The sequence below is a fragment of the Lasioglossum baleicum genome, chromosome 10 (assembly GCF_051020765.1).
Source record: "Lasioglossum baleicum chromosome 10, iyLasBale1, whole genome shotgun sequence".
In the NCBI taxonomy this organism is placed as follows: Eukaryota; Metazoa; Arthropoda; class Insecta; order Hymenoptera; family Halictidae; genus Lasioglossum; species Lasioglossum baleicum.
In genome coordinates this window covers 3,321,230-3,340,758 of record NC_134938.1, presented here as the reverse complement: position 1 = coordinate 3,340,758, position 19,529 = coordinate 3,321,230, and the positions used below count along the sequence as shown (strand labels likewise).

Genomic DNA, 19,529 nt, shown 5'->3' with positions numbered 1-19,529 from the left:
TCCACACCCTATCCGTGACACATGTAGCCTGTCGAGATCACTTCACTCTGATGGTTTCTGCAGGGACGTATTTGCGAATGGAATAACCCGATACCGAGTTCGCGAAACCCATTGAGAAATCTGTATCCGTGGTTTATGGTCGTCGAGATCATCTTGTCGCGATAAATAATCCGCGTTGGTCTTTCAGCGATTCCCGCGAGTTGCACCGGGCGCAGATAACAGAGCTCTCTATTCAGAAAATTATGCGGAGTTGCGTGCGTTCCTCCGCCGAGGACGGAGTCGACGCGCGACGTTGCTGACGTTCATAATCTCTTGCACGAACGGCCCGCAGAAGACGCTTTTCAGGCGTCAACGACATGTGATATAGAAGAAGGTTAAGACGATCTCGTCGGATCTTTTAGCGGCGGTATCTTCACGGCTGGTTGAGTCAGCAAGTAGCCGTGCCGTTGGAAACTGCTGAGAACAAGCTCTGCCAGTGAATGCAGGTGCCGTAAGAAGGCTCGCGCGAAGATATAGGAGGCCTTAATGACTTCCTCTTTCTCAGTACTCACGAAAGATCCCCAAGAGGGCGTGGACAAATTTTCCGGATGCAAATCAACCTTACATTATTTGTCGACTATCGAATTTTTTGTGGGACAACCCCTAGAATGGTGCCACTGGAAATTGTGCCAAATCGACTTTGAAATTTTTTTTATTTTGTAACTCGCTTTTCTCCACCGCGGTATATGGTCAGCATGTATGTTTATATATCGTTGAATTTGTCTTTTTACGCACTATAACAATTTAGAAAAAAAATGTAATATTGATTTCAAAAGAAAGATTCGTGACATTGAAATCTCGAAAAGTGACATTTGAAAAATTTCTTTTTCTCTTGCATTATATTTAATTCATTAAACAGTACAACTTTTGTCTAAAAAATTTTTTCATATTTTTATAAGTAGCAAAGATATACATATATACATATAATACAGTACAAAATACTATTACAAACTACTAATACAAAAAACTATTAGACGTATTTTTATAGCAATAAAAGAAGATCACTTTTGGAAAATTTCGTTGAAATATTTCATGTGTCTCTTAATAATTGTTTCAATACATCTGGAAAATGATTCCTATTTTCGGAAATAATTTGTAAAGTATATTGTTTCTCCGCTTCATTTTTTGATAATAACCGATTGTAGTCCTGAATAAGTTCAACACCACGCTCAGCAGTGTTAACAACTTTTAATTTTTGTACAATGTTTGTACATGTCGTATTTGTTCAATGATACTGTCGAAAGCCAGACATTTCATACGCAGCCACTTCAAATAACATAAGCTGTTTATAATGTACTATTCGGGATAGTATTTCAGTGAAATTCTGTTGCTCATCGCTTATTAATCTCGGCGCCTTCGCGGATCGTGGAGATATTTCGTCGGCTGGGTGTGCACGCGGGGTTGGCGCGCTACAGAGCTTCACTGATCGGCAACCTCAGTTTTGTGTGTGGAGGCAGTTATACTCGACCCCATAATTAGCAGACGTTACCGCAAAGGCCGGAAATGATCTCGTGAACGCGAATAATCTGGAACGGCCTCGTTGCCCTGAATGCTGGTACGTCAGACTGAGGAGAGAGCATTATTATCATTACCGGTTCCAGGACGTTTCTTAGGTGCTTCCAGGTTCGCCGAATCCACGGGAAACGCACCCTCGCGTCTCCAACAGCTTCCCCGTTCCATTCGGAGGCGTGCGCGCTTCACCTGAGATATGCACACACGTTCTGTTTGCGTGTTTTGTGGATGGTTCAGACAGTCGGCCAACACGAGAGGTTATTATATCGTTAAACCATTTAATTATCTCTGCACACTACTCCGCGGAATATTTCGGGTCGACCTTAACGAGTGTACACGGCTCGCGGAGAGGGTAGCGCGCGGGTGTCTCTTCCTCTTTTCAACCCTGCCTTCCGGCGAAACTTCCGTTTCTTATCGTTCTCTCGTCTTCCCGTCGTCTTCCCGTCGTCTTCTCCGCCCTAGCCTCCTCTCTCCTCTTCCTTCTCCTCGTGCTCTTTCTCCAACGTTGTGTTTCTAGACGGTGCTCTCGCGTCGCGATCCACCGAGCGTTAAAACGCTCCGGCGTACAATTTGTCTGGCAGCTGAAACTCGACCGACACCCTCGACTCTGGCCAACTAACGAGGAAAGTACCGACTGCGAGGGTGCACGTTTAAGGCCTCCACCCCCTGTCGAAAGTTTTCCCATCCCCCGCTCGCCCCGGCAACGCTGCACAAGTCCCCCGGCCACTTGTTTCGTACTTTCGGATTTAGACCCCGGATGCAGGGACACGAGGCTTATTTAAACGCCGCCCGGAAGTTTACCCCGTGATTTGTATGCTTTCGCCGCGGGGAGAACGAATCACCGGCAGACGTTATGGCTGAAATAAATGATCGACCGGGGAGTCGAGTCGCGCCGCGGATCCCGCTCTACCCGCCCTGAATATTTTAAACTACAAACTGTTTTTTTCAATTACCGTTGATTGAGTATCGAGCATGGATTTATTATTCGTCTGGGTAATCGACAAAACTGCTTCTCGCTGCAACATAGTGATTAGACTGCGGATCTTTATGCACTTATAGCAAAATTGAGAAGATGAAATTCAAAGTTGTTGAGAGATTACAAAACTTTGAGATGTCGATATGCAATTTCTCCTCTATTAAAATGATTAAGGGAGGAAATAACAGACAATTTTGATTTCGCATAAAGATCCGTAGTCTGATAATGATTAATTCTAACGAAAAAGTGGATAGTTTGTCGGAGGAAATACTGCACAATGTATATCAACTAATTCCTGCTTAGAACTTGTACAAAACTACATCGATATTGATATCAAATTATCGACACTGTGCTTGTTTAATTTAGATTCCTTGATCCGACTTTGTATTCTCATGAAAATCAAGCGAGCTTAGGCTACTCATCGTATATCTTATAATTTTATCTCCGAACACAAATATCTATTGATAAAATACTACAAACATGAAAATATGCTCGTGTGCTTCGCATGTACACGAGGATTCCTCGAAATCGTCGTGTATCAATTGAATAATGATCCTTGTAATCGATAAAGCGATGTGTTTTCGATATCGGCAAGTTTCCGATCGGTGTACCTAACGATTACGATAAGAGCAGTCGGTCAACGGAGGCGTGTTTCATCAGTTGTCAATGATGTCACCTGCTTTCCAATCCAATCTCCCCTTCGAGTCTTATCTCGACGGCGTGTTATATCTCGGCATTACGATTAGATTATTGGATTGGCGGCCGCGATTATCGGTAAATCCTGGTAAGCTATCCTATTACAATAATCCATGCGGAGTTTTTATCTCTACGAAATAAGAACTCGTGATGTTGAAAATTCTTTATTAAATTGCGACGCATTTCAAAGATACAAAAATGCTAAATCCATTACGAAAAGATTGAGGATGTTCTGGAGGTATATAAAAACGCAACGAAATTTTTGAAAATTTGACAAGATATAATTCTTACTAAATTAATGCAATGATCAAAATTAGGTTCGATTCACTGCAGCACCGTTCAAGAATTATGGCAACTTAAAGTTTGCACATTTTAACACGTCGTCTTATGGAGAATTCATAAAATTCCACTTCAAACCCTATTTAAACTTTTAAACCTTGAAAAAACGCAACTAGAAACTCCAGTTTTTTTTATATAACAGTAAAAATTATGTAATTAATTATGTTCAAAATTTATTAGGATTCACTAAACAGTTACAGAGCAAAAAATTATAAACTGTTACAAAACGTCAAATTTATCGTGTAGATCACTGAATACAGCTACAGAGGGTACAGTATTCGCAAAAGTTTAATGCAAAATATACTCATAAATGGCTTTCATTGCCAATATATTGATGGATTTCGAATTTCTAGTACTTCTGTCTCCCATTGTACCTTCAGAAAATCCTTAAAAGCGTCGGAATGACTACGATTCGGTGTGGACTTATCGAGAACTGAAGACTAATACTAAAATTCGATTTTCGTGGTTCGTTGTAGCAACAGAGGCCAGACCTGCCGAGGCTGCTTCAACAAATGCACGCTCCGCAGCTTCCACCAGGTGCCGCGATAGGACCGCATCCAGGTATACCAGCCCTTCCTGGTCCTGGTCTTCCTACCTCGGCCTCTGCAGCCCTTCTTGGATTAGGGATACCACCAAGTGCGGCCGCCACTGCTGGTGGCGGAGCCACCCACCCTCTACCAATGTTGACCAAGCCAGACCATCATCGCGGTCAACCGGATGATTTGAAGCCGAACGGAGGTAAGCACTGCTTTCAATCTTCTCAAGATCTACGTTCAATTTGAATGATTTTTCTTTCATTCATTCCTAATGAATTCCCAATTTTAGGATTTTTCCTTAATTCTTACGTCAGAGGGGTTTGTGCCATGTCTCCAAACCCTTTTCTTATGTTTTGGTTCAAAAGTAGCACGACTACTCTCAAGATCTACGGTCAATTTGAATGATTTTTCTTTCATTCATTCTTAATGAATTCCCAATTTTAGGATTTTTCCGTAATTCTTACGTCAGAGGGGTTTGTGCCATGTCTCCAAACCCTTTTCTTATGTTTTGGTTCAAAAGTAGCACGACTACTCTCAAGATCTACGTTCAATTTGAATGATTTTTCTTTCATTCATTCCTAATGAATTCCCAATTTTAGGATTTTTCCGTAATTCTTACGTCAGAGGGGTTTGTGCCATGTCTCCAAACCCTTTCCTTATGTTTTGGTTCAAAAGTAGCACGACTACTCTCAAGATCTACGGTCAATTTGAATGATTTTTCTTTCATTCATTCTTAATGAATTCCCAATTTTAGGATTTTTCCGTAATTCTTACGTCAGAGGGGTTTGTGCCATGTCTCCAAACCCTTTTCTTATGTTTTGGTTCAAAAGTAGCACGACTACTCTCAAGATCTACGTTCAATTTGAATGATTTTTCTTTCATTCATTCCTAATGAATTCCCAATTTTAGGATTTTTAGTTAATTCTTACGTCAGAGGGGTTTGTGCCATGTCTCCAAACCCTTTTCTTATGTTTTTGTTCAAAAGTAGCACGACTACTCTCAAGATCTACGTTCAATTTGAATGATTTTTCTTTCATTCATTCCTAATGAATTCCCAATTTTAGGATTTTTCCTTAATTCTTACGTCAGAGGGGTTTGTGCCATGTCTCCAAACCCTTTTCTTATGTTTTGGTTCAAAAGTAACACGACTACCGTAGATTTATTCTTTTGTACACTAAAACTACGAAGTAAAATAGCTGTGTGTGTATAATCTCGTCGAACGAGAAAGAAAGAAATTTTCAGTCACGAGGAACATTCTTCCTTTATGTAATGACAGCAATGTCGTGAGATAGATGATTTTCTTCCTGTATAAAACTTTTACCTACATATTTGTGACATTTTTCGGATTAAAACGAGACCAAACACGATACACTTTCAATCTTGTTTACCTGTTTAATTCGCGATTCAGTAAAACCTCGATTATTTTATTTATTGTACAAATCAGTAAAGATTAAATCTAATATTGTAACCTATGATTGTATTCAAACTTCACTTGTCTTTGCATTACACCTTCGTGGTAGCACACCGGAAAGCATTAACACTTTGCACTCCTTTGTCGAGTGTGACTCAACATTAGGGAAAGAAAAACGTAAATAAAACGGGGTTTTATATCTATATTTGGTTCTTCCTTTATTTATTTAATTGTTACATAATTAACAAAAATTGAGAGATATATGTATTTAATATAATTAGTAGACTGCGGATCTTTATGCAAAATAAAAATGTACATTGATTGTGGGAAGCAGGAATAACATAAAAATTGATTTCATCCCCTAACGATTTTGTTACATTAAAAGCAACATTATAACATTCTTGAATTTTTGTACTATTTTATATTTTCATACAACCAATTTCTTCATAAATTCATAAGGATTCGCAGTCTAATAATTAGAACTGTCCTTTGAAGTAAATTTCAAATGAAACGCTTAGAATAGTAGGGAATTGTTGGCAACAAAATTGAAAAGTGATTCAGAGTGCGAAGGGTTAAACCGCGGTTAGCTTTAAATACGAATGCAGAAATCATTTTCATTAGCAAGTTACAATGGAATGCAGACTCTCGTAACGAAGCCGACGCGTCCGCAACGGGAAAACTGGTATGTAAAATTGTGAAACAATGATCGACGTGGATTACCGGAAAACGCGTGTCGAAACAACGATATTTCGAATGACAGTGTCAAAATGCAGGACGAAATCGCTGGAAACTGTCAATGTCGCAACAGAGTGTAATACTGAGTAGCCTGATACGGACGAACTACCTGTCACCACGTCGACGGTTCAATTTACAAAAGTCGCTGACCTCGTGTCTCACAGTGTTTTTCGCGTGATCAGCGCGCCGCGTCCGTGAATATTTTGCGTATCGAACGGACCAACGGTCTTGTTCGCAGAAGTATTGCTTGCGTTTCCTGTAACCCGGCCGCTTGTTTTTATACGGTCTTATCTGGCCGGCATGTGAAGTCGTCGCTCGCAACCAGATCCCCATGTGACCATTCGACGCTTCGTTCTGTCCGATTCTTCGCAAAAAAACTGCGCATTCAGCGCTTCCCATATGTATATGGCGTAGTCAAACAACGAGTAAACATGTTGATACGCCCGCATTTCCGTTCCGATACTGCTAATATCGTCGTATCGCTTATATTTATGCTCATCAAGCGATAATACGTTGAATAGATTGACGTAGAATCATTTGAAATGTTGCAATCCTCCGGTCTGTAATTGCGTTTCCCATGCCGAAATCTTCTTCTAACCCTCGCAAGACTCTTTTTCATGATTTATTTCTTCGCGATTAAGCTACTTATTCGACAATACTCGAAAATTAGGATCTCGATTGAAGATTTGTAACTCTGGGATCAAATACGAGAGGAAGAAAAATGTAAACGAAACGGGTTTTTATATGTACAATTTGGTTTTTCCGTGCAACCACAGATATTTCTGCGGTGGTTGAAATAAATCCTGGAGTTTACGGCCTGTATCTGAAAATAAAACATCGCCTCCTGTTTATAATCCTCTATTAAGCGTGCCGTGGAGTAGAACGTCGGCAGAGATGCCGATTGGGAAAGGGAAAATCGTTTACAGCGGCGGATTCCGACGAGATAGCGCGGAAGTGTACGTTGCTGCGGGACGCGTTGGGCGAGCGGAACACCAAGGAAATTGGTAGTAACGGTGTTAGGGTGTATACGACGGTACCGAGGCAACGAGGATATTTCAACCGGGCCGCTATACGACGGTGACGCAAACGATCGTGCTTAAGCCTGAATCTCGCAGAACCCTCGATCTTGACCTCGAAGATCCACTTCTGCTTCGGCGCGTCCTCGTCCTCTCCCTCTCCTTGGGACGACATACGAGTGCAAGAACGTTCGCACTTAGGCTCCATGTAGCGCTGACAAAGTCGCGAGGGCTTCAAGTGACTCTCCTGTCTCTATATAGCTCACGTACACGTTCTCGCAACCTGCGCACACACCTACACGCGGCCGCTCGTCGTCTCAACCCTCTGCGTTTCGCGAAACGCGTCTCCCTCTGGTTCTCGTCTCCTCTCTCTTTCTCTCTCTTTCTCTCGCTCTCCGGTTCCCTCTCGCTGTGCATGGTCGTCTCTCAGGAGAGCACTCAGAATCTCCTCTCGACACGAGAGTGCTTCCGACTCTTCCCCTCCCCCGCTTTCGTTCCATCCACCTCTAGGTGGCTCTTCTAAACCTTCGCGCCCCTCAGCCTGTTCCTCTCATCCTCCGCCTTCCTACTTGCTCCTTTTCTCTCCCTCTCGCTCCATTTTCTCCTCTCCTCCCGTTCTCATTCACCCATCCATCCATCCCCCGCGTCTTCTTTCTCTCCCCTCTTCGCTAGCGCTCGCTACTCGCGCAATATCTCGAGCTGCACTCTCGCCTAACTATGTTACCGCGGGCCAAGTATAACCTCCGGCCGGTTGTTCCACGTTGTTTCGCGTTTTCCGAGCGGCCCGCTGTAATGAAATACCGACCGATCCCCGCGCGACCCTGCCAAACCATCGCCGACTTTTCACAGGCCCGTTACAGAGCGCGCACGGTGAGCGCAACCCTTTGAAAACTCGGCCGCCATCATCGGCCACCTACACCACGATCATCGTCGACCGACTGGAAACACGTTCCCAACGATCTACCCGGTTTAATTTCCGGGATCGTTAGAAGCGCGATTGCTCCGAGTTTTTTTTTGCGCGCGACACGGCTACCCCCGGCCTCGGCCGCTCGGAATTTTTGTGAACGCACGGATTTTCTCGTTTCCGGGTTGCTTGGTTTTTCATCGCGACGACTGGCCTCTGTTTTTCGAGTGAATTTCTGTCCACGCGCGCTCCGAAATTTAATATTTCACGCGTTTCGGAAAACTCGCGTTTGGGAGAATTGTTTCGCGAGGTTATGGCGCGCTGTTAGGATCGAGCTGAAGTGGATTCCCCTGTCTGTTTTAACTTGACTTTGATATCGCGTGCACGGCATGCCAATCGGAACTGTTGTTTCCTATCGGTGAACCGTGCACGCTGCTCTGATCGACTACGTTTAACGTTCGTAAGACAAATCCTTGCCGCACGATTTTAACAACACAACCATTTATACACAAATTTCTTACCTCCGACCTCTGATGTGGCCGAGAGGAGATAGTGTCAGTGTGTGTGATTGAGATTTATTATTGAGTTGATCGATCTATGGTTGTATACACGTGCTCCTGATGGGTAAAGTATAATTTTTTGCCGTGTGTGAAAATGATAATGACAAATAAAATTACGAATATGGCTGGACTCTTTTTGAAAATCGGATATACGAAATATTGGGTTGTTCGGAAAGTCTGCGCCGATTTTTGGAGTAAATTGAAATCAAATAAAATTGTCAAAGTCAATAAATCAAGTTTATTTAATAATATTAGGTGTAGAAATTAATTCGGTGCCTTTTTAAAACAAATTTAGTATTTATTTACAATGTAATCATACATCTGTTATTTTTCAAAATAGTCTCCATTATTTTCGATGACTTTGGTAAAAAGATGGAACTTGACGGAAAAAGATGGCGGTTTTGATGTAATGAATTCGTCAATACCTTTTTGCACCTCTTCGAATGTTTGGAAACTTGTATCTTCTAAATGATGTTTGAGTGGTCGAAATAAATGAAAATCCGATGGAGCCAGGTCAGGAGAGTAAGCCGCATGTGGGAGGATTTCCCATCCCAAAGAACAAATGACATCCTTTGTTGCTTTCGCATCGTTCTCTAGATTCGTAGAGCGTTAATCAAAGAAATTTTAATGAAAGATTTTTCTATGCTATCTTAATGATTAGTAATTATTCATTATTTACATTTAGTGAGATCCTTGCGCTTGATGTTTGCTGCAAAGAGATTTGATAATTCGTCAAATTTCAAATTTACCGCCTTATATCGATAGATATAACCTAGATCGTTTTCAATACGTTCTTACATCAGTGTATTGACAACAAGCATGTCCCACGCACGTAACACACGTGCCACACAATTATTATAAATTTAATTTCCCCAAAGCAAACGCGATTCAAATAAATCTTGAAAAGGATCCAAACTAGGATAGAAACGTTGATTTTGTTTAATAATTAGCAAAATTGCTTCATAATTAGTAGTAAACGATCGAACCGTTGCTCCGAAAGCATTTAACATTTATAAAGAGATTTTACGTTAGGTTCCAATTTAGTTAGCTTCAGTCTCAAGTCTCCCCCGTCGTGTTAAATCCAGCTGATTCCTTTCTTTTTGCAGCAAATCATTTATGCCACTAAATCCACATTCAGCTAAATATGAAGATGGGAACGTTAACAATAGTATGGACAGAAGTTACCTACATATACTGGAGGTTTACCCAGCTCGAGTAGCGACTGAGAGTTGCCATACGGTTAACTTAAACTCAGGACGAGTCCATTTTCGAATTGTCCGCCTTAACAATCAAATTGTTGGGAAACACTGATCCAGATGCTACTGTATTGAACCACTGAAACGGCGTTATAGACCACCATGAGACCGCGGCATTTCGAATCATTGTAATACCTGTTCTCGTTGGGAACGGTTGGAAATCTCGTCGACACCCTTTCGAAAGGAGAAGCACGGTAGACACGGGACGGTAATGGGGCCACTATTTCTGTCGCGGCAACTAGAACTTCTTCCCCGCTTTACGGAACATTGCTCCTGGCGAATTGTTTCCAGCGGGGAGCCGTTATCGTTTGGCTCTCTCCACCCCCGTCGGATTCATCCTCCGCGACTAACTCCCCGTCGTCGTCGTCGTCGTCGTCGTCGGAAGACGTAATATCTGCCCTACGTCGCGTCGTTCGTCCGATTTCTTTCGGCTCGTTCGCGAAACAATTTACCGTGGCGCGGGCCGAGTCGAGTCTCGGAGCGCGGCCTCTTTTACAGACGATTAGAAACCGGTACCGTTCGCATTACCATTTCATCGTGGATACTTCGCCGAGTAAATGGTCCCTCGGGAGCTCCCGGCCCCCTCGACCGTGTACGCTTCTCGTAATTCCATCGGATATTGTCCTCCCTTTTTTCCACTTGCACAACCCCCCTCACTCCCGAACTGTACTCGATCTTCTTTTTTCCCCTCGCGACGCGCTCCGAACAAGCGAGTTCGGTTTGCTTTTCCGACGACCGGCCCATTAAACCGAGTGTAACTTATTCCGCGATCGTGCACCGTTCACGCTACTTCGACCGCCCACTAGAACCACGATAAATTACGTAATCGCTGCATAATTAAACGCGAGATAAAGTTCCGGAACCAGTCGAACTACGGGCGAATTGAACTTCGTCGGCCGATCGGCTCGATACAGCCCTCCTTCACCGTTATAAGAACGCTCGGCTTGTCTTTATTATACATTCTGCCAAAAAAGTACCGGGAATTGGTCAATGAAACACAAAATATGTATTATTCATCCAAATTTATTGTATCGCCTTCAAAGTAGGCCCCTTTCAAAATAATACACTTATGCCAACGAATAACCCAATCATCAAAACATTTTTTAAACGCATCTTTTGGAATCAACTTCAGTACTCGCCGCGAATTCTCTTTTATATCATCTATCGACTGAAAACGGGTGCCTCGAAGTGGTAATTTGAGTTTTGGAAAAAGAAAAAAGTCGGCCGGAGCCGGAGCAGTCGCTTCGGCTGCGCGCTGTCCTTCTCTACGTACTGCTCGGCCATTGAAGCTGAAAAAGACAGTGTCCCGTCTACGATAAATGCAAACGAATCCCCCCGAAGCTTTTGCGTTTATAGAGGATTTACTGTAAAACACATTAAAGCAAACATTATTCTAATCAGCATATTCTGTCAATAAATTACAAGTTTCTTGACTGTATTACAGTAGAAATTATATTTTTACCCTGATATAAATTTGAGTGAAGCCGTATCGCCTCCAATACTTCCCGGAAGAGTTTAAAAGTCCGCCGCACAAATTCGCAAACCAATTTCGCCCAAGACTGCCGCGCCATCCCCAGTATTCTTAACCAGCCACCCTCACCAACTAATTCTCTGCTACAACGACGCTGTTCCGTCGCCGATATTTCCTTCTCCGGCTCTTAATGATCCCGAAAGGTGAACGCGGGTCGCGTTGAAGGCGTCCCGGCGAAGATGCACGACGGCGTCCCGCCTCCCGTCGCGGTAAACGAGCTCTTCGCGTTTTAGTAGGAAATTATGCGCGCTCTTCCGCGTCCGTTTACGAGCCGGGGCCAGGAAGTTGCCGTCGCTATGGGAGAGGGGTGAGCTCTGAAACCGCGCCCGCCTCCCCGCTTTGTCCGAAGAATGGAGACGACGAAAAAGGGACTAATATTACAGCGAGGGCTCGCGAGCGAGATGAGCGTTGCCAGATTTTCCATCTTCATTCCTCCACGCGTGGCGGCGGCGGTGTAGAGCCAGTTGGATACGGTCCACGCGGAGGAATTCACGACCCTTCCCGTTCGCCAAACCCCGTTACACCCCCGCGGGCAACCCCCGGTAATGGCTCGGCACCCGAGATCCTTTCGCCGCCGCCGCCCCGGTACGCGACGGCTTTTCCTTAATTTGCTCCATCGTAAAACACGCGGGCAAGTCGGCGAGCGGATATGTTTTATCGCGGCGTGTAAAACGCGCGCACTCCACGAATTACTTTATTTGTAAATGGCCGTACAAGGAAGGTTTATGGCGGCGAGTTTTTCCGTCGTCTAGCGAGCACAACCGGCCGCTAACTCCATCCACTTGGGGGTTTCAGCGGCCGCCTCGAATGTCTTTGCTCTCACCGTGACGTTTAAAACGTCCCCCACGTGTTGTTAATTCGCTGTCTCTGCCCCCGAGCTTCGCGCCACGCCACGCCGCCCTTGATATTTCTCCCGTCGTTGTAATTGACCGTGGATTTTACAGCAACGGTTACAATTAAATCTCTTAATTACCCGCGGCGGCAGCCGTTTCTTCCGTTCCTCGAGGAATTGCGCCCGCTTTACCGGCGCATCTCATCGTATCTGGGCCGACAATTAACTTGTATTCAATAATATTTTACGTGATTGCGACGCGATGCGATTCAATAAACGTTAACCGGTTAACGACTGACATGCTCGCGCCGCGGCTACAATAAATTCGGATGGCTGCGAATTTGCCGCAACGTTAATGGAATATTGCCCGTTTGATTACGCGTTTTATTTATGGTTTCTGACCTCCAACGTGCACATGCGAACTCTTCCAGTGATATTTGTAAGATTGATAAACTATAAAAGCATTTTAAGTCTCCTCTTAAAGTACGCATCGATGAAAAATAAAATTATCAACGTGAAGTGTTTGATTTGTTACTTTATGATGGAATAAATAGTCAAGTTTAGCGTCTTAAATCAATGATGTTTTAACGCAAGTGTTCAATAAATTTTTGCTCAAATTAGAAACATACAGGGTGTCCCGAAAATGTTGTACTTCCTTGAAAGGGATGATTCGTGAGGAAAGATTTGAAGTAATCTTCTCGTTAGCGAAAATGTTCTCCGAGGCTTTGTTATGTATTTTAACGAGTCAGATTCGTCATGAAGATTTTAACAAATATGAATGTTATGCCATTCTTTTTAGATGAAATAAAATTTTTTATTCGTTTGTAACCAATATGCAAGCATTAAGATAAAGTTGCCATACGAAAAATATAAATTTTCTTCTCTCTTCCACGACATTGTTGGGGACAGAGACGTTCTAATCACTGTAACTGTAAAGAAAACGGTACGGCAAGGGATGAAGGAGCTATTAACGGAAAAGAACATTTCCTCAAAGGGAAAAGTTACTTCGAATGATCTCAGGAATCGCCCATTTCAAGGAAGCACATCTTTCGGTCACCGAAATTGGGTGGACACGTTGCCGGTACTTTGCCATGAATATTAAACAATATTCTACTTCATTAGCCGCCAATATGTACAACGGAGAAGCAGATTTAATAGAGATAATTGAATGGATGCCTCGAGTGGTTCCGTTGCCGTAACGTATTCAAAATGGAGCAGTCTCCCATATAGAGGGCACCGCCTTTCCGGAACAAGTTGAACCTTCGCAATGTTTTCCACGATTATTGTGCAGCTAACCCGGAGTCACTGGCACGGTGGCAGAATCTTTTTCGCCCTGGGAACGAGATAAAAGAAAAGGGAAGCGGTGGGATTTCGTGGGGTTGGGGGGGGGGCACGAAAGAAGAGACAGACTTCTCGAGGATTTCTGAGAAGGCACGGTGAATGAAAGGAAAGAGGATGGGCGATGTGGAAGAGAGATCGGGGGAAGGGGGAGGGAAAGATCCTTGGACCGAGGAGCTTTGTCCTCGAGAATCCGGGTTCATAGTTTTCCCTCGCTCGATTTCCCCCAACCCCCGCTAGTCTCCACCCTTTTGTAGGTACACTTTGTCTCGTAGGAAATATCCTAACGATATCTTCCTCCTCCTATTGTTACCCCACCTACGTAAAAGCTACACGAGTCACTTTTGCTCCTCGAACACGTAAACCGCATTGGATCGTTTCTTCTTGCTCCGGATATCTGTCGGACGCGTTGAAACTTCTCGAACGACGAGGAGACGAACACTGTAGTAACGTTAATTACTCTGCGCGTTGTATGCTTTTCTACGGACACGCTTTTACACAAGATCCATCTAGCATTCTGCTTGTTAGATCTTTTATTCAGATCCTACTCTACGAAGTTCGTGAATTCAGTGGTATTTTACGTGTTTCATGGAATGTTTGCCAAAAAAAAGTTTGGAAAATTTTCCAGCAAGCATATAATCACACTGTGTTTTGTAATAAATTGAACCAACAATTTTGGGGCGATAAAATGTCTTATTTGGATAAAGTCGGAAAAGTTTTTTTTCGCAATGTCAACGTTTAATATCGTTAGATGGCACAAACTGTTTATTAATGTGTCATTTCTCACAAGCTTCCTCTTATTTACACATGCCATTTGCCCTTTTAAAAAACCGATCTGAATTTGTTTTGAATGTATTGGTCGAAAACGAAACACACTTTCGGGACAACCTAATGTATTTAGGAAGTAACAGTCTAGTTACCGATGTTCCAAAATAATTAAACAAGCATCTACATGCATGTTTAACGGAGCGAAAGAGGAGGAAATTAACGGAGGCATTTTCTCTGTTTCAGGTCTGAATCCCGCCGAGGAGAGGCATGTGAGTATCAAATATTCGAACCACTATACACCAGTAAATCACGGTTTCGCGAATTGGCAATAGCGGCGTATTAACAAACGAGTAGGATAGGACTATTTGAGTTCCGCGTGTAAATAACAGTGCTGTTGCGCGCTCAAGTCGAAGATCCGCGTCGATCCGTTGTGAAAGCGGTGGAATTTCAAGCAGCGAAACGATAATTGCATCGGGAAGTCGTTGAACTTCCTTCCCATCGTAGAATTTCGCATCCGGAGACGAAGCCGAGGCGGCGGTGTGCGTAAACACGCGCGCGGGTAGACGCCTAATCCCGAATATTATCTTGCCGCCTCGATTACCGCCTCGCGTATCCGCCTTAATCCGCTCGTCTATCTTCAAGCGAAACGCTCGATGGACACCCTTTTACACGTCTTTAATAAGCGACAGCTGACGCAGCCGCAACAGACAATTAGAATCGATTGATCTCTGTTATGACTAATCGCGCGTACCATCGCAAATTATACTGGAATTCGGCGATCCTTTCCACTTTGTTCGGAACTTCGTTGTCTATAGTCTCGTTTGGTAGTTGATTTAACGAATACGACATCAAAATGTAATCATGTTGACCCGTGCTTCTTACCGGGGATTTGTAATAAAGTTGTTCAAAAAGTAATATTCTTTTAGTTTTCTTTTCGTTGTTATTTTCAGTTTAATATTATCGTATCGACCCGTATTATTCGGAACAGATATGTACTAGGTTAAAGTTGAAGAATCCTTTTATCTGATGCAATAGAGGTGTTATTTCTTAACAAGTACATTGTAGTCTATGAGATCCCCATAAAACCTGCAGAATCACCCAATAACCGGTGTTACGCGACGGGATTGCGAGCAGTTATGTTTTCATTGCTTCTCGAAATTATCGAGTATAAGCGTTACATTAACGACGCTTGTAATTCTTAGATATTATTATTAGACCGCGGATTTTATGCATTTATTGCAAAAATGAGTTGGTGTAATTTCAAACAGTAAAAACATTAAAATAATTTTAGAGAATACTGTTAGATGTAATAGAATACTGTTAAATTTAGAATACTGACTATAGAAAAACGTATATAAAAACCGAAACGGAAACTGATACGAGGTCGTCCATAACTGTCATGCAGAACAAGAGTTTTTCACAGCTACCTAAAGAACCGAAACACGAACATCAGAACAGTTCGCAAGCTCCGCATCAAATACGCAGAACAGGGTAGCTCTCGTAAACGCGCGGCGCGATTGCCGTGCTTTACGAGATCGCGCGTCGTTCGCAAAAATCTCACGCCTCGAGTCCAAATCACTGCGATCGACCCGAATCGGGGGATTAGCTCTTGCCAAAGACTCCGTCGCGTTCAGGGAACGACTCCGGGTCTGCGTCGAATTTCATCTCATAAAAGAAATTAGACCCCGTTTGGCTCGCGCGTCCCCGTGAATGGTGCCGAGGGTTCGTGCGGTGGACGGCGGGGGGTAGCAAATAAAATCGAGGGATCGTTGCGATCAGGCTCGGGCCAGCGAGCGTAGAAACGCGGCTGAATAGAGGAACGGGGAGAGAGAAAGAAAGAGAGAGAGAGAGAGAGCAGGAAAGAGAAAAAACAGGTGAACTGGGGGGTGAGGCAGAAGGTGAACAGATGAAAAGGGAAAGAGGGTGAGAAGAAGACAGAGAAGTCTGCCGGATCAGCCGGTGGAACAGGAGGAAACCTGAAATGGACGTAAAAGCCCGAACACCGGAACACAGGGCCGTAAAAAGCTCGTCGTCAAATGCACCCCCGGTTCTTTTCCGCAGTTGCTCCTCCCCACGTCGGCCCCGTCGACTCTCTTTCTCTCTTTTGCTCGCGCCCTTTAACCCCTCGCTCCCCCATCCCGCCTCTCGTCGCTCCACCTTTGATAGCATAAAGCGGCTGCTGGGCGCGGCGCGCGTTTATTAAAAGCGCTTCGGGGCTGGCAAAAAAAGGCTCGAGAGACCGCTCAAGGCCAGTGTTCCCGGCGTCGCTTCCGATCTCGAGTGGCCCGCAGAATCGTTTCGCGATCGATCGCGAAGAAGTTCCCCTGCGCACCGGCTAAATCGATTTAGGGAACTATCGCGCTGCTGTCTGGATCCAGGATTCATAGAGGGGCTGAGGGCAGGGGTGAAGCTCTGGACCCTGCCCCCCCCCCTCACCCGTCCCCCGGTCAACTCGCGCCCCGCTTCGACGGTCTTTTGACAGGGGAAATAAAAGGAAATCCTCCGAGATCGCCGGAATTTTTCCCCCGAAATCGAGAACGGAGGGGATTCAGATTTTTTTCCAGCGTTCAATTAACGGACCCGCTGCCCCGGGAGAGGGGATAATTGGCCTCGCCGCCGCCGCCGCCTCGTCCGAGCAGCCGTTAATTTCAAGATGTTTGCTGGTTCATCGCCCGGTTTCAAAGGGGCGCGAGCTGCTGCTGTCGTCGTAATTGTTCCAAGACAAAATTTGAAAGTTACGGTCCGACAGTTGACACATTTAATTAACAAATTTTGGTTATGTATAACTGTTACGAATGACTAACATTATTTTATCTTCCCATCGAAAATGTAGCCAGAATTTTGTCATAATAATTACTATTCAGGATACGAATCGGAACAATTAGCATTAGACTGCGGATTTTATGCATTTCTGACAAAAGATTAAAATCATTTAAGAATATTAATATAATATTTGCACTATACCAAAATTCTTAATTAAACGAATTAATTGCCATGCTGCTCCTGTATCCTGTAATTGATGCAAACAATTTTTATTTCGCATAATTAATCTATCTATCAATCAGTCAATCTATTATGGTGCATATTGTTATTAACTTAGTAGAATTAGTAGATTTGCTTATGACATATACGTCACAATATTTAAACTATCGCAGAAGTAATCTGATTATTATTATCAAGAAAAAGTTGTGGAGTTCGAGACACGCTTCTGGACAACACAAACATTTTTATTCGAATAAATGATCGCCGCGACACAATTTAACGAATGCCCTGCTCGAACGGAAAACTGAAAATGTTAATTATTAATTAATAAAAAGTCCTCGTGGTTGATACCTACGACAAAGCATGAATTATTCAGCCGTGCATTAACCACTAAGTAAACTGTCTTTGGTAATGGGGTACGGGTATATAGTTGGGGGTGGAGGGGGGCAGCGATGTTCAGAAAGGAAACACGACAGCGGAAGATTTAAGCGTATCTGAAACTGCGTATTTCATCCCGCGGGGCCTAAAGTGTTTAACAAGGAGAGGATATTTCATCCCTCGCTTGTACTGTATCGAGCAACCGGGGCGCACTCTATAACAATTTATAAGATTAACTGCTCGTGGGAAAAATTGCCGTGCACGCGTCGCGCTGCTGCTTAATAGCGGCATGTGATACGTACCGGCCGGGCCGCGGGATTTAGTTAACGATCGATCGTTCGGCACGCGGAGATCGCGCGAACAAGACACCCGAGGTGAATAATAATGTCCGCGATATTAATCGCTCGACGCGTTATACAACTGTACGAATAAAACTCGGCCGTTGAGGCGGGGCGAGGCGAGGCGAGGCAGAGCGAGGCTTGGCGCGGCTTGGCGCAGGCCGGTCGATAACGATCATTAATTAATACGTTGAGCGTTTTATAAAACTCGCTCGGACTTGACTCGGTCCGGTGCGCGACGATCGCGGGCAGCTGCGGGGGCATGGGGGCGACGAGCACCGGCGAGGGGGTTGCTGATGAGGAGGAGGGTGGGGAGAGAGAGAGAGGCGTTGCACAGGTGAGAGGGTTGCAGAGGCGCAGTTGGCGACCGCGCTATATTCGGGCAGAGAGTGATTTCCAGTGTAATTATCTTTTCGCCGTAGCTCTTTTCCGCGCCGTCATTATGGGCCGTGTTTTAACAGCGTTACACACCCAGCATAACTTGCGCAATTTGCCGGCGGTGCCCGTGGCCCGCGGCCGGACCGATAATTAGCGTCCGTTTAATATGCACAATTATTACGGATTGATAATCGGGGGCTGCGCATCCATTACACCGGCATTGAGATAGATGGTAATAGGTTTCCATCGGTATTAGCCGCCTCTCTCCTCCGTCTGTGTTTCTCACTTGTTCCGTCCCGCCCTTTCCACCTTTATCCGCCAGCCCTTTTGCACCCGACCCTCCCTCTCCCTCTCTATCTATCTATCTGTCTCTGTGTCGCGCGTAATCTCGCTTGCTCGATCTGCTTTCATAATGTGCAGCTACGCGCTGCTGGTCGCGGGAATAATTCTATTAATATTTCGGACATTTACAATCGACGCGACATTTTAAAACGCGTTCTACAATATTAAACCGCTGATCGCGATACGGTGCTGCCAATAGATTGCCGGAGCGTTTCGAATAATTTTAATTGATTGTTAACACCACCGGCGGCCGGCTGCTTCGAAATTTCCATCCTTATATCGGCACGTTCTTCTGGTATACAGTGAAGAGCAAATTTTTTTTTTGTTATTCAGCCACTGAAACCTATTATAGGTTTATTTTAGCTTTAACAATTATACAGTAGGCTTACAGTTAGTGTACAGTGACGGTCTTAATAATCGCTAGAGATGTAAATCGCAGTCGTCTAAAAACTGGAAGATATATTCGCAGGCTTTAAAGAGAGGAAGACGGAAAAGGTAAAAGTAGGGGAAATGTTTGTTGCTGGAAAACGTCGCTGGAACAAGTGCATGCATGTACATTCAGAAAGAGACTACTTTGAAGGGGATATCGTCGCCTTGAAACAGAATTGAAACACCGAAATTCGGTCAACAAAATTTGTTGACGCGATTCTACGAATTTTTCA

The 19,529-nt window shown here is 44.1% G+C and overlaps 1 protein-coding gene across 2 annotated transcripts in view; it reads left to right on the top strand.

The window, feature by feature from the left end:
* The window catches only part of LOC143213059 (protein groucho), a 169,185-nt gene that overhangs the window by 112,349 nt on the left and 37,307 nt on the right, over positions 1-19,529 (top strand). The window contains exons 6-7 of one of the 2 annotated variants that reach the window (XM_076432545.1): positions 4,045-4,300; positions 14,693-14,718. In XM_076432545.1, the coding sequence (XP_076288660.1) occupies positions 4,045-4,300; positions 14,693-14,718 (282 nt within the window). Of the gene's footprint in view, positions 1-4,038; positions 4,301-14,692; positions 14,719-19,529 lie in introns of both variants that reach the window. The other variant, XM_076432544.1, reaches the window with a different exon arrangement.